Below are 15,528 nucleotides of genomic sequence, written 5' to 3' on the forward strand. Positions count from 1 at the left end.
GATTCCCCAAATCAGAGCCTGATACAGGGACTTGAGTTCAAGATGTTTATTTGGAAAATGATCCCCCAAAACAGGAAGGAGGTAGCAAGGAGAGTAAGACGGGGGCAGGAAGGGAGCCAATGTAAGGGTAAGTGATTGGAATCCATGGTGTGAGCGATGGTGGGGCGGTTCATGCCCTTGAATCCTACTGTAGAGCATACATGATGCCTCATATAATCCCCTGCGGGGAAGATGGGAGTTTGGGGCATTTATGTGCCGAGTTTAGCCCCTCCCCCACTGGCTAGGAGTTTTCCTCAGAGGCACTGACTTCCTGCAGTTCTGGGCTAATATTTTCTATGGGGTAAGGAGCACCAGAAAAGACTCCGGGGACGAATACAGAAGGATGAACAGCCCATGCCTGAGGTAAGATGGTGGCACAGAAGCAGCAAGGAGCTCATGCCACCAGCCTGGACACAGCGCAGGGTCTGCCCCAAACCAGCAGGCTTCACGTCACCCTAGAAATGAACTGGGGGAGACTTTCCAAATGGAACCATCTTAAGGGGTCTTTTGGTACCAACTATTTGGGGAAGATTAGGACCCAGTATATGCATCAGGATATATCCTTCTCAACCTTCAGTTCTCTCCCGTGAGGGGCGTCCTTGACAAGCACAGAATTTTGCCCTGACCCCACACTCCTTCCCGGGCATACTCCATCTCTTCATCCTGCTCTGTTCTCTCCGGCACTCATCGCTTTCTAAAACTATGAATTTCCAAACGTTTATTAACTTATCAGCAGAGTGCCTCTCCAGGAAGTAAAAAGCCACCATGAGGACAAGGACTCTGATCCTTCCTGTCTCCCCAGCTACTTGCATCCGGAGCTCATTAATTACTGAAGAGCACATGGACGAGTTAACTGCCTGCTTGAATCAGCTCAGAACATTCCGGTCCTTTCGTTGCATTCTCCCTTAAAATAGGACGCAATCTCCTTAAACCACAAACTGACATGGGTTTGTCTGTGTGTTCTGATCTCTGGTGTCTACAACAGTGACAGGTATTGTCAGCCAGTTAATATCTGTTGAATTCAGTGGGAAACAACAGAGACCCTGATTTCATAGACGTTACGTTCCAGTAAACAAGACAGGCAATGAAGAGATATAAAATTTAATGCCAAGAAATGATAAATGTGCTAAAGAAAAATAAGGCAGGGCAGAGGGATGAAGACTGAGGGATGCTGTTAAGATAGGATGCTTCCCTGAGCATTTACTTGGTTCGGTTTGGAGATGGAGGGGGATCTGTTGTCATTTTTATTTTGAGGAGGTGATAGAGATTTGGATGAAGTTGAGGGAAGCCATGTGACTGTCCAGTAGAACATTCTAGTCTTCAGTCTATAGAAAGAGGTAATCAAGATGAGGCTAGAGAACCTCACTAAGGAAGTCCAGTGGATGGCAGAATCTAAGGCAGAGTTTCTCAGCCTTGTTACTACTGACACTTGGGGACATGATTCTTCCCTGTGGGGGGCTGTACTGTGCATTGGGGGATGTTTAGCATCATCCTTGGCTTCTAACCCACTAGATGGCAGTCGAATCCTCCCCTCCCTGGGTGTCACAACCAAACATGTCTCCAGACATCACGAAGGTCTACCCAAGGACAAGATTTACCCTAGTCAAGAGCCATTGGTCTAGGCAGCAGATCTAACAGCATGTTTCAAATTCGTGGGCTCTGTTTAAGGATGAAGGATGAACAATACTCAGATTTCAGCACTGAAGAGCAGTGAGTACATATCCCACCCACCAACGGGATGTGGACGGATAAATACCCTCCACTCACTTTAGAGGGAAAACCAAATCTTAGGGAACTTTAGAGCCAGAGTGTGAAAGATGAGTCAGAGAAGAGGGTTGAAAATGCCAGTGGGGGTAACTGAAGTTCAGGCGTGGGGAAATGGTTTACCGGGAAAGGTGGACAGGGGATTGCCTCAGATTATAAAAGATCTGAGAGCCATGATAAGATTAGAGACAAGCCAGGCACTGATAAGAGCTTAATCCCACTGATTTGGGGAAGTAGCGGCCAGCCTCCTTTCCTGGACTGGTCCTCCAGGTAGGCAATGAGTGTTAGCTAGGGGGACGCCTGGGTGGCACAGTCCGTTACGTGCCTCCCTTCCGCTCAGGTCATGATCCCAGGGTCCTGGGATCGAGTCCCGCATCGGGCTCCTTGCTCAGCAGGGAGCCTGCTTCTCCCTCTGCCTCTCCCCCTGCTTGTGCGCTCTCTCTCACAAATAAAATCTTTAAATAAATTAATTAAATAAATTTTAAAAATTAAAAAACAAAAATGAGTGTTAGCTCGAGAGTGATGCAGTCACAGGGCATCCCAAGTACTCTGTGGCACACCTTGATTCCCCAGGCTCCAAGGTGAATTCCTGGAGACACCCGCTTAATCCTTCTAAAGATTAAGCAATTTCCAGTCCTACCTGGGCTCTAGAAGCACTTGAGGATTGCATGCAAATCTTTATGCTCAGGCTCCAGCTGCAGAGATTTGGGTTTACTGACCCTGGGGTGGAGCCCCCAAAACTCCGCAGAAGATGACAATATACAGCCATGGGTGAAAACGCCACTAACTCAATTTCATTAATGTCTTCCCGTCTCCCCCTGAAGCTGCAGGCTTATCCTTGAGGGGTGCTTTTTCAGACTCAGGTGGAATTTCTGAAACCATTTAATTTAAAAAATTTAGGTCCTTTGCTCCTCCCATTCGGCAGGCCACCAAGTCTTCTTGTGAGGTGCCAGTGACCATCTCTGAGATGCGTGACTTTCGCACAATGGTGAAGGTCAGAGTGAACGGATTTGACCATATTGGGCATCTGGCCACCAGCTCTGCTTTTAACTCTGGCAAGGTGGACACTGTCACCATCGATGACCCCTTCATTGACCTCAACCACATGGGCTACACGTTGCAATATGATTCCACCTGCTCAACGGCACAATCAAGGCTTGTCATCAATGAAAAGCCCATCTCCATCTTCCAGGATCGAGAGCATCATATGGAGTGAATCTGGTGCCAAACAAATTGTGGAGTCTGCCAGAGTCCTCACTGCCCTGGAGAAGGCTGGGGCTCGCTTGAAGTGTGGAGCCAAGAGGGTCATCCTCTCTGCCCCATCTGCTGATGCCCCATGTTTGTGATGGTCATGAACCATGAGAAGTATGACAGCCCCCTGAAGACTTCAACAATGCCTCCGGCACCACCACTGATTTGGCCCCCCCCAGGCCAAGGTCATCCATGACGACTCTGGCATCAGGGAGGGACTCATGACCACAGTCTATGCCATCACTACCACCCGGAAGACCATGGAGGGCCCCTCTGGGACGCTGTGGTGCGTAATGAGCAAAGGGCTTCCCAGAATATCCTCCCTGCTTCTGCCAGCACTGCCACGACTGTTGGCAAGGTCACCCGAGCTGAACGCGAAGCTCGTTCATGGCCAGCCATCGTGGGTCCTGGATCTGACCTGCGTCTGAAGACAGCTGTTCAACATGAAGACATCCAGAAGGTGGTGGAGTCAGCACCGGCGAGCCCCCTCGGGCATCCTGGGTTACACGGAGGACCAGCTTGTCTCCTGCGTCTTTAAAAGGGACACCCACTCTTCCACCTCTGCTGTGGGGTCTGGCACCTGTTAAGCTCATTCATTTCCTGGTACGACAACGAATTTGAGTACAGTGTGGCCCCCAAGGCGTAAGAGCCCCAGACCACTGGCCCTAGCAAGAGCTCAAAAGGAAGACAGGGGCCCTCGGCTGCTGGAAAGTCCCTGCCCCAGTTCAATCCCCCAACACACAGAGAATCTCGATCCTTCACAGTTTCCATCCCAGACACCCTGGAGCGGGGGAGGGGCTTAGGGTTTGCCACCTTGTCACTGCTATCAATAAAGTACACGGTTCCCAGCCCACGTAAATAAATCACATATGAAATTAAAATACAAGCGAAATTCTTTAAAATATAATAAATAAAATATTAAATTCAAGATAAAACAAAATTTAAAAGACAATAAATAGAATATAAAATATGAAGTGAAATAAGTAAGTGCAGGGAAACCTCTGAAAAGAGGAGTGAGCTACTTCAAGAAAGGCTTGGGATATAAAGATTATCTTCCTTCTGTCTTTTTTTTTTATAGTTTATTTTTTTTTTAGTAATCTCTGCAGCCAACGTGGGGCTCAGATTCACCACCCTGAAATCAAGAGCTGCATGCTCTTCTGACTGAGCCAGTCAGGTGCCCCTTTCCTTTAAAAAATAAAATAAAAGCAAGTTTTCTGTAGCATTTGGGTTCTCCTGAGGCCAACCTAGAACGGTTGCTCCTTTCCCAAGAAAGGGGGAGAAATTGTCTCCAAAGACAGAAACAAGCAAGCTATGGGTTTAGCCGCTGTGAATGGACTGATGGTAGCCACTTGAGGGAAAGCAAGCTTTTGCAACTCCGATAACTGGACTTTATGTGACACTTTTTTTTTTAAGTTTTATTTATTTAAGTAATCTCTACACCTGACATGGGGCTCAAACTCACGACCCCGAGATCGAGCTGCACACTCCTCCAACTGAGCCAGCCAGGCACCCCTATGTGACTTTCTTAGTGGCTTTTTTTTATTGAGGTGAACTGCACTTAAGTAAAATTAAACATTTTATTTTAAAGATTTTATTTATGTATTTGAAAGAGAGCACGAGGTGGAGGGGGGAGGGTAGAGGAAGAGGGACGCGCAGACTCCCCTCTGAGCAGGGAGCCCCGACGGGGGACTCGATCCCAGGACCCGGGGATCATGACCTGAGCCGAAGGCAGACATTTAATTGAGCCACCAAGTTAACCATTTTAAAGTCCACAATTAGCAGCATTTAGTGCAACCACTTGCACCTAGTTTCAAAATGCTTTCACGACCCCAAAATAATGCCTGTGCTCATTAAGCAGTTCCTGCCCATTCCCTCTGGCCCCAGCCCATCCATCAACAGATGAATAAAGAAACAAATCTGGGGGGCGCCTGGGTGGCTCAGTCGGTTGAGCGACTGCCTTCGGCTCAGGTCATGATCCCGGAGTCCTGGGATCAAGCCCCGCATCAGGCTCCCGGCTTGGCGGGGAGCCTGCTTCTCCCTCTGACCCTCCCGCCCTCTCATGCTGTTTCTCACTCGCTCGATCTCTAATAAATAAATAAATAAATAAAATCTTAAAAAAAAAAAAAAAGAAACAAATTTGGTAGATCTGTGCAATGGAGTAGTATAATTCAGCCACAAAAAGGAATGAAGGATCCCCCTTGAAAACAGTATGCTCCGTGAAAGCTGGGACACAAGAGGTCACATGGCATATGATCCCATTTATGCGAAATATCCTCAATACGTAAATCCAGAAAAACAAAGCAGAATGGTGGCTCTTTTAAAATCGGTTTGAGGGCACCTGGGTGGCTCAGTAGGTTGAGCGTCTGCCTTCGGCTCAGGTCATGGTCCCAGGGTCCTGGGATCGAGCCCTGCATCGGGCTCCCTGCTCACGGGAAGCCTGCTTCTCCCTCTCCCACTCCCCACTCCCCCTGCTTGTGTTCCCTCTCTCGCTGTGTCTCTGTCAAATAAATAAATAAATAAAATCTTAAAAAAAATAAAATCGGTTTGAGGGCACCTGGGTGGCTCAGTAGGTTGAGCATCTGCCTTCGGCTCAGGTCACGATCTCAGGGTCCTGGAATCGAGCCCCACATTGGGCTCCCTGCTCGGCAGGAAGCCTGCTTCTCCCTCTCCCACTCCCCCTGCTTGTGTTCCCACTCTCGCTGTCTCTCTCAATAAAATCTTTAAAAAATAAATAAATAAAATAAAATCGGTTTGACACTACCAGAAGATGAAAAATTATGGCTTATAAACTATGGCTCGGTGTGTCTCATTCACCACTAAAGAGGTATTCACTGCCTCTCAGATACATTATTTGCTAATCCGGTTAACAGGAGATGAGGCTGATTATCTGATGATAATGATGCTGCTGTGATTATTTCTCATTGTCTGATCATCATGTCTCATTATGCGATTATCTTTTTTTTTTTTTTTTGAGAGGATATGTGAATTGGCTGGATGCTTTCTGGTCCAAAACACAAAACCCAAGACACAAGGGAGGCAGAAATCTAGTTATAAGTAGGCTTACTAGAAGCGCTATTTCTTTTTTTTATTTACTTTTTTATTAACATATATTATTTGTATCAGGGGACAGGTCTGTGATTCATCAGTCTTACACAGTTCACAGCGAGAAGCACTATTTCTAACGCATCGTTAGCCCCTTTATTTTAGCATGTTTCTTTCTATGCAATTATCCGTGTTAAATCACTGTTCTTTGCTTACTTGTGGGTCCCCTCGGCTCCCCCAACTCGATTTAGGGGCAATAGCACCTCACTGGCTAAAGCAGGGTAACCAGAGCAAGATGGCCTGGGAAAAATGCCACCTCTGCCACTTACTGGTTATGGGACACTGGCCAAGTCAATTAAATTTCCTTTTTTATCGGTTTCCTCATCTGTAAAATGAGATTAAGTGGATTAAATAAATTCGAACATGTAGGTGCTTAGAACAATGGCAGGCATAACCTAACCATTCCGCATGCTACCAGAGTGATTCTGTTACTGACAGCCACCTAACCAGTCCCCATCACCAGGCACCAGCACCTGGGACCTAACCAGTCCCCATCACCGGGCACCAGCACCTGGGACCTGACCAGTCCCCATCACCGGGCACCAGCACCTGGGACCTGACCAGTCCCCATCACCGGGCACCAGCACCTGGGACCTGACCAGTCCCCATCACCGGGCACCAGCACCTGGGACCTGACCAGTCCCCATCACCGGGCACCAGCACCTGGGACCTGACCAGTCCCCATCACCGGGCACCAGCACCTGGGACCTGACCAGTCCCCATCACCGGGCACCAGCACCTGGGACCTGACCAGTCCCCATCACCGGGCACCAGCACCTGGGACCTGACCAGTCCCCATCACCGGGCACCAGCACCTGGGACCTGACCAGTCCCCATCACCGGGCACCATCACCTGGGAGCTCCTTAGGTAACATAATCCTCAGGCCCCAGCGACCTGTGTTTCAGCAAGGGCTCCGGGTGATCCTGAGTTCCCTCCTGCTCTGAGGCACAGCAATGCTCCTCAGTCTCTACAGTGCACTCAAATCACCTGGGCTCTTGGGAACGGCAGACTCAGACTTGGCAGCTCTGCAAAATCTGCCTTTGTTTCCGGTTTCATGGAGATGTGTTCTAACCCATGTACAAGTTTCGAAAAGTTGCAACATGACTCCTTAGCCATCGATAGTAGCTAAGCCCTCCATCCTGTCACATACTTACCATTTCTTTTTTTGTGGTCGGAACATTTAAGATCTACTCACTCAGCAACTATCAAGTCTATAATACAGCATTTTTAGCTCTAGTCACCATGCTGTACCTTAGATTACCGGAACTTTTTCATCTTATAACGGGAAGTTCGCACCCTTTGACCAATAGGCAAAGATTCTGCATTGAGCAAGCTCCCAGGTGACGATGACGCTGCTGGGTGTGGACTTCACAGCAGACAAAGAGCAGACAATGAGGGGCTTGAGGACCCAGGGATCAGATTAATGGATTGGGGTGGGGGGAAAGGCGGAGGGGGTGGGACTGGGGTGTGGCTGGCTGCTGAGGAATATATTTAAGTCTCCATGCCACCTTTGCCAGCTCTTGACACAGGACCAGAGCATGGGGACCCAGCTAGATGGGATGGCAGGCGCAGGGGACCTTCCTAAAGGTAAGCCGAGGGATGGGAACTGAAGGACATTATGTGAAGGCGTGGAGAGCAGCTGACGCGAGTAGTAGAGAAGAGGCTGTCCTCCAAGGCAAACCCAGTAGAGGGAAACCCAATTCTGTCTTTGAATTGCAAATCTTTCCCTTGTTAGCTGTCTCACATTTCCGCTGATCCTTCGGAAATGGGGCCTCTGATCCCTACTGGGAAGATTAAGTCAAAGAATGGAGGCTTAACCAAGCAGTCTGGTTAAGATTTCTGGAAATCTCCTCATTCCACCAAGCATTTACTTGATTCCCCGGGCTTGTGCTAAACCACTTTCAGGCACAACCAACCATTAAAATCTTTTAAAGTGGTTACAACCAGGGGCGCCTGGCTGGCTCGGTCGATGGTGGAGCGTTTATGACTCTGGATCTCAGGGTCGTGAGTTCCAGCCCCATGCTGGGTGTAGAGATTACTTACAAATAAAATATTTTTAAAGATTTTATTTATTTATTTGACAGAGAGAGACACAGCGAGAGAGGGAACACAAGCAGGGGGAGTGGGAGAGGGAGAAGCAGGCTTCCCGCTGAGCAGGGAGCCCGATGTGGGACTCGATCCCAGGACGCTGGGATCATGACCGGAGCTGAAGGCAGACGCTTAACGACTAAGCCACCCAGGCGCCCACAAATAAAATATTTTTTAAAATAATAAAGCGGTTAGAGCCAAAAGTCTCAATTTTACAGAGAACATTGAGGGAGATCATATGCTTGCGCCAAAGCCCCACACAGCGGGTAAACAGGAACGCTAGGACTCTCTGTCATAAACATCGGCCCCAATTCAATAAACTACACTAGTAAGTATGTGTTGGCCGCTGGTTCTCGAGAGACGGAGCATAGCACAGCCTCAAACCCATCACTTAGTCTCCCGGTGCCTCAGTTTACACATCTGTACCAACCACATGGGGAACGATGAGAATTGAGTCAGTTAATATTCACAAAGCACTTAGAAAAGTGCCTGGTATGCAGTGAGGCTTTGGATTTGTTTGTTTTTGAGGAATGAAATAATCGACATATAACACTGTGTAAGTGTAAGGTGTACAATGCACTGATTTGATACGTTAATACGTTTGATATGATGACCACCACCTCTTAGCTAACACCTCTATCACAACACGTAATTACCCTTTTCTTTTTGTGGTGAGAACATTTCAGATCTAGTCACTTAGCAATTTTGCAGTTTATACTAGAGTACTGTTGACTGTAATCACTGTACTGGGCATTTGATCTCCAGAACTTACTTATCTATTAGTTGCAAGTTTGTACCCTATAAGAGGGTCTTCCCAACCCACCCAACACCCCCTGTGCCTGGGAACCACCATTCTGTTTCTACAAGTTCAGCTTTTTTAGATCCCACGTATAAGTGGTACCATACAGTATCTGTCTTTCTGATTTATTTCACTTAACATAATGCCCTCAAGATCCATCCGTGTTGTTGCAAATGGCCGGATTTCCTTCTTTCTCTTGGATGAAGAGTCCATTCCATTGAGAAATGTATATAAATATTTATATCCATATACTTTCTGTGTCCATGTAGCTGTCGACAGACAGGTTGTTTCCATGTCTTGGCCGTTGTGAATAAGGCTGCAGCGAACACAGGGGTGCAGACTTCTTTTTGACGTAGCGTTTGTTTCCCTCGGATATATTCGCAGAAGTGCAACAGCTAGATCATATGGCAGTTCTATTTTTAATTTTTTGAGGAACCTCCTACCTTCTTCTCACAGATTCACGAGTCTGGTTTCACTCACAAGACCACAGCTAAGATAGTTTGGCTAGTTCTACTCATTACAAAGATCTTCCCGGTTTGATTCACTCCCTTAAGGAAACTTTGAACAGAATTTCTTAATTATAAGGCAGTCAAATGTATCCTTTTCTCTTTCATGGTTTGCTCATGTTGTGTCATATTTCGAAATCCTTCCCTAGTCAGAGGTCATAAAGATAGTATCCAAAAAAATGTCCTCGAACGGTTTTAAGCTGTGACTTTCTCACTCAGGCCCCTGGGGTCTTATGTCCTCTTGGTTAATTTCATCCTTAGATATCTTGGAGTTTTGGGTTGCTTTTGTGAATGTCGTTTTTTCTTCTTCACTTTTATTTCAAGTTGAACATGGTTTGTACGGAGAAATGTTGTAGGTGTTCTAACTAGCAAAATTGCTTAACTCTTCAATAGTTAGCCCACCTGTTGATTCTGATGGATTTTTTAGTAAATAATCATATTACCTACAAAGATCCATTTTATCTCTTCCCTTCTGATCTTAATACATTTTTCCTTTCCTTCTAGTGGAACTACATTACACTGTCAGGGTGCTTATAAATACCTCTTTCATGCTCCTGACGCTAAAAAGAAATGCACATGTTTTTTCCATTAGGTATATAATGTTTGCCAGAGAGATTTGGTATATAACTTTCAAAGTGTAGCAAGATGTTTTACTCCTTGATTTGTTAAGATTTTCTTTTCCAGGTTAAAAAAAAAACAACTCTATTGATGTATAATTTATAATAGAGTCTACCCATTTTAAGTGTACACTTCAGTAAGTTTTGACAAATGTGTATGCCTATGAATCACCATCCCAGTGGAAACACAGAACATCTCCATCACCCTAAAAGTTCACATCCCAGTGTGGTCATCATTCCCCACCCCTATCCCAACACACAACACACCTCTACCACTAGCCCCAGGCACTATCTGATCTGCTTTCTTGCCCCTACAGATTATTACTTTTGCCGGCCTAGGATTGCATGTAAATCAGTATGTAGAGTATATGCTCTTTTGTACCTGCCTTCTTTGGCTCAGCATGTTTTGGGGATACATTTGTGTTGTATGTAGCAGGAGCTTTTTTTAATAGATGAGTGCTATTCCATTATAGGAATAAAACACAATTTGCCTAGCCATTACTTCCTGATGAATATGGGATTTTTCCCCCAAATTTTGGGCTACTATGAATAAAACTGGTAGGAACATTCATATACAAGCCTTCTATGGATTTTTTTACTTCTCTTACATAACTAGGTGTGTATCTAGGAGTAGAATTGTGAGGTCATAGGATTACTTGAATATTCGAGACACAAATTTGTGCGATACACGTGTTATGAGTATTTTCTTCCATTATGCGCTCTCCGTTTCCTTAAGGCAGTCTTTTGAAGAACAAACGTTTTATTTTTGATAAACCCAGTTCATCCATTTTTACTTTTATGCTTTGTGTTCTTGACAGCTTTGCTTGACCCAAAGTTTTCTCTGAAGTTTTCTCCCAGAAGTTTTAGAGTTAGACTTTATATTTGTGTCTGAAATCTACCTGGAATTCATTTTTGCATATGGCTCAAGATGAGGTTGAGGTTCATTTTTTTTCCCATATGGATATCCAGTTGATCCAACACCATTTGATTTCTTCTTTGTCGCATGTTTGATTCAGAAATGTGTTTAATCTCCAGACACTGGGGGAGAGATGTTATTTTGTTACATATTTCTATCTCAACTCCACTATTTTCAGAGAACATATTTTGGATGATTTAAATCATTTAAAATGTCCTGAGACTTGATTTGCGGCACAGCATACACTCTGTCCAGATGAATGAACCATATGCACTGGAAAGAATACAACTTCTGCCATTGCTGGACGTAGTGACCTATAAATATAAATAATCAAGCTGGCTCATAAGATTTTCATAAAATTTCCCTTATCTCAGGGATCACAGCCCTGCACATCTGAAAACAGTTTCCTACGTTTTGTCCAATTTTGCTTTTTAAAATCATAAATAGGTGGTGAATCTTCACAGAGAAATATTTTGCACTGATCATATTATTTTTATGCCTTAATTTATTAACATGGTGCATTTTCTGATATTTTTCTTTCTGATATTAAATATCCTTTCCCTTCTGAGATAAAACTTACTTGCTCTTGATATATTTATTTTAAAACAACGTTGGGTTCAATTCACATAGTTCAAGGACTTTTGAAACTATGTTCCTAAATGAAATTGGCCTATATTCATCTTTTCCTTTTTCCTGTTCTTTATTTCTTTATCTTTCCTTATTGTCCTTAACTGGTAGGGAGTCAAGGCCACATTGACCTGAGAAAATCAGGTGGATGACTTTGAAAAGGATGAGAGGAAACAGGATAGATGGGTATATGCGTTGTCTTGATTGTGGAGATGACTTCTTGAGCGTGTCAATATACACATAACAAAATGTACTGAGATTGCATACTTTAAATATGGAGTTTATTTATATGTCAACTATATCTCAATAAAATCATTAAAAATAAATGGTGGAGTTCAGTTTAGAGTCTCATGTGGTTGCCAACAAGCCGTCAAGAAGGAATGCAGTCAGCTAAGGCTGAACTGAGCCCAGATGATCGATCTACTTCCAAGATGGCTCATTCACAAAGTTGTTGGCTAGGGGCGTCGGTTCCTCACTGACTTTAGACCTCAGGTCCTTGCCAAGAGGGCCTTGCCGTAGGGATGGTCAATCAATATGGTTTCCCCTGAAGCAAGTGATCCAAAAGAGGGAAAGTGTCCAAGACAGAAGGCACAGAGACTTTTATAAGCTCAGAAGCAACATCTCATGGTGTTTCCTGTACTCTTACAGGATACCCAGACCAAGTCGGGTACCATGTTGGATGGAAGTGCTCCTCCCCTATGCAATAATATTCATCTCTTTATTGTTCCTCAGGGATTCTGCATTTCCCTTCCTGCAGATGAGCACATGGCTCACTCCCTCACCTCCTCCAGAAAGACCTTCACTCATAGGTCATTAAAACTAAAACCCCCTTACCCAAATTCCTTATCCCCTGCCCCTAATTTTTTTCTCTATAGAGTACTTAGCGCTAAATAATGTACTGTGTACTTTAACACTTTTGGTTTGTGTATATGTAGGTCCTCACTAAATGATATCCATGACAGCAACGATTTATTACTATTAATGGACTATTTTTGGAGTAGTTTTAGTTTCACAGCAAAACTGAGCATAAGGTACAGAGATTTCCCTTATACCCCTCTCCCCACCACACACACACACAGACACACACACACACAGAATCTAAGAGTGGACACACAAGGGGTCCTTATTTAAATAACCCTGTCCTGTGGCACTTGGCTGGTTTAGTCGGCAGACCATGCGACTCTTGATCTCAGGGTTTTAAGTTCAAGCCCCAGGTTGGATATAGAGATTACTTAAAATCTTTTAAATACCTTAAATAAATAAATACATAACCCTTTTCTATGCTGAATAGATGGGGGAGCAACAAAGTGAGGCTTAGGAAACCTGGCAGGAAAGTCATCCAGGCCATGCCTGAGTATCTCGGTATCTTCATCACTTGACGGCCAAGCTTGACCTCTGTGGAGAGGGAGGCGAGTTCTGGTTTTTGAGGATGGAACTCTCTTAGCACCTCATCTGTGCCCTTCTCTCCTTCCCAGGAAAGGATCAGAAACATTCACAAAGGAAACGAACCATGTTCACTGAGAAACAACTGGCAGATTTAGAATTCTTGTTCAGCAAGAACCCATACCCCGCTCCCAGCCTTCAGAAAGAAATGGCCTCGAAACTGGAGATACATCCCACCGTACTGCAGGTTGGAAAATCAAAGCCCCACCCTGCCATGCCACCTCCCCAGAAGACCCTATGCTCAGAGACCCTGGGACAATTCCTGAAGCTTCATACCACTCCAGTCTCCAAGACTCCAAAGACCCAGGCTCCTACCCTAAAACCCTCTCCCCGACCCCGAGAGCAAGGATCAGAAAACTTTACCTGTAAAGGGCCAGGCAGTAAATATTTTAGGCTTTGTGGGCCATATGGTCTCCGCCAAAAATTATTCAACTCTGCAGGGATAGCCTGAAAGCAGCCATCAACCATATGCAAAGAAATGGGTGTGCCTGCTGCATCCCTATAAAATTTGATGGACACACATTTGAAGTTCATATAACTTGCACATGTCCCAAATATCCTTATGGTGGGTTTTATTTTTTCCCCTCAACCATTTAAAAATGTAAAACCTGTCCTTTGGGGCGCCTGGCTGGCTCCGTCGGAAGAGCACATGACTCTTGATCTCAGGGTCATGAGTTCGAGCCCCACTGGGTAGGTGTAGACGTTACTTTAATAAATAAAAACTTTGGGGGGAGAAAAACAACCAAAAAAACCTGTTCTTAGTTCACGGGCCATACAAAATCACAGCTGCAGATCCGATCCGGCCATGAGCCTAAGTGTGCTGACATCAGTCTCTCCTGCTCTGGGGGTTCTGATCCCTGCCTCACTCTCTGTCCCCACCACCCCTCATTTCCACTCCCTCCTGGGCGTAGGCTGGGAGAGTTTCCAGCAACAGGATCTAAGTGGCAGAAAAGTGGAGCTAACTGTTCTCACCGAGCAGTAACCACGGTATCAGGTAAAATGAAAACATCTGGAGCCTCATTTGCATTCATCAACCCACTGCTCCTCTTGTCTCCTTAGGTTTGGTTCAAGAACCACAGAGCAAAAGTCAAGAAAGCCAAACAACAGCAGTTAGCTGGGGTGGAAGTCAAGACCAGCTCTTCCAAGAGACCCACGGATGCCGCTCCAGGAGCCCCCGATGGTGCCCACCCTGCTTCCCTAGTTTATACAGACCACCCCGTACCTTCCTTCCAACTCAGCATATGCTCCAATTTTAAGGCTCTCCCAGACCATTCTTTTGGCCACAAAATAGTCCATTTCGGCTGCTGCCGAGATCCTAACATCTACTCCCTATATCCCATTACGGAATCCCAAATTCTTTCCACAAGCTTCACTGCTAATTCTTTGGGTTCTTCATCTCCACCAAGAACTTAGTGAGCAAAGCCAGACACAAAAGGTCACCTACTGTAACGATTTGCAATGATTCCAGACGAGAGACAGAGTCGAGATCTACCCCACATGGAGGCATTTCAGAAACGGGCTTCATGGGGCGCCTGGGTGGCTCAGTCGTTAGGTGTCTGCCTTCGGCTCAGGTCATGATCCCAGGGTCCTGGGATCGGGCCCCACATCGGGCTCCCTGCTCCGCAGGGAGGCCTGCTTCTCCCTCTCCCACTCCCCCTGCTTGTGTTCCCTCTCTCGCTGTGTCTCTCTCTGTCAGATAAATAAATAAAATCTTTAAAAAAAAAAAAAAGAAACGGGCTTCGTGAAAACAAAAGAAGACCCACAAGTGCCTGTGGGGTGGAATTGAGTGGCAAGAGTCGCTCAACAAACTATTGCAATGGGCGTGTTTCATGTTGTAATTCGGATGGCAGGAACCTGCATGTATAAATTCATCCAAAGACACAGAACTGTAATATTGTATAACATACACCACAAAAAAACAATCACGTGACAGGACGAAGCATCAGCTAATGCCATGGCGGTAACCATTTTGCAATATATAAATGTATCAAATCAACACATCATACACCTTACACTTATATCTCAACCAAGCTGGAGACAATTTTTAAATTATATCTCAATAAATACATACAATGAGACTACTAAGGACAGTTTGGTTTTTTTTTGTTTTTTTTCCTGCTTCTTTGTCTTGATTTTGTTTTTTCTTCACCATTGTTCAGCTAAAAAGACTTAGTCAATGTCTGTAAGTGGGCAGTTGGCTTATTTTTCTACTTTCTAGTTTTTCTTTTTTTTTTTTTGGTCACTTCCCCAGGCATCATTTTATGTCCTGATCACCCAAATATCTCCATTCCCCCAATCCTCCAATTTCTTTTTTTTTCAGCTTCTCCCTCTATTTTTTTTTTTAAGATTTTGTCAGAGAGAATACAGTGTGTGCT

General features: G+C 45.1%; 1 protein-coding gene and 1 pseudogene across 1 annotated transcript; both read left to right on the forward strand.

The window, feature by feature from the left end:
• The first annotated feature begins 2,788 nt into the window (after positions 1–2,788).
• On the forward strand, positions 2,789–3,700 carry LOC118518530 (glyceraldehyde-3-phosphate dehydrogenase pseudogene; annotated as a pseudogene).
• A 4,011-nt stretch (positions 3,701–7,711) lies between these two features.
• DPRX (divergent-paired related homeobox) lies at positions 7,712–15,295 on the forward strand. Its single transcript, XM_036065457.2, has 3 exons — positions 7,712–7,744; positions 13,186–13,340; positions 14,213–15,295. The coding sequence occupies exons 1-3, from the start codon at positions 7,717–7,719 to the stop codon at positions 14,564–14,566; spliced, it is 537 nt and encodes a 178-aa protein (XP_035921350.2). The 5' UTR covers positions 7,712–7,716; the 3' UTR covers positions 14,567–15,295.
• The last annotated feature ends 233 nt before the right edge of the window (positions 15,296–15,528 follow it).

Source organism: Halichoerus grypus, chromosome 15, assembly GCF_964656455.1.
Source record: "Halichoerus grypus chromosome 15, mHalGry1.hap1.1, whole genome shotgun sequence".
Taxonomy (NCBI): Eukaryota; Metazoa; Chordata; class Mammalia; order Carnivora; family Phocidae; genus Halichoerus; species Halichoerus grypus.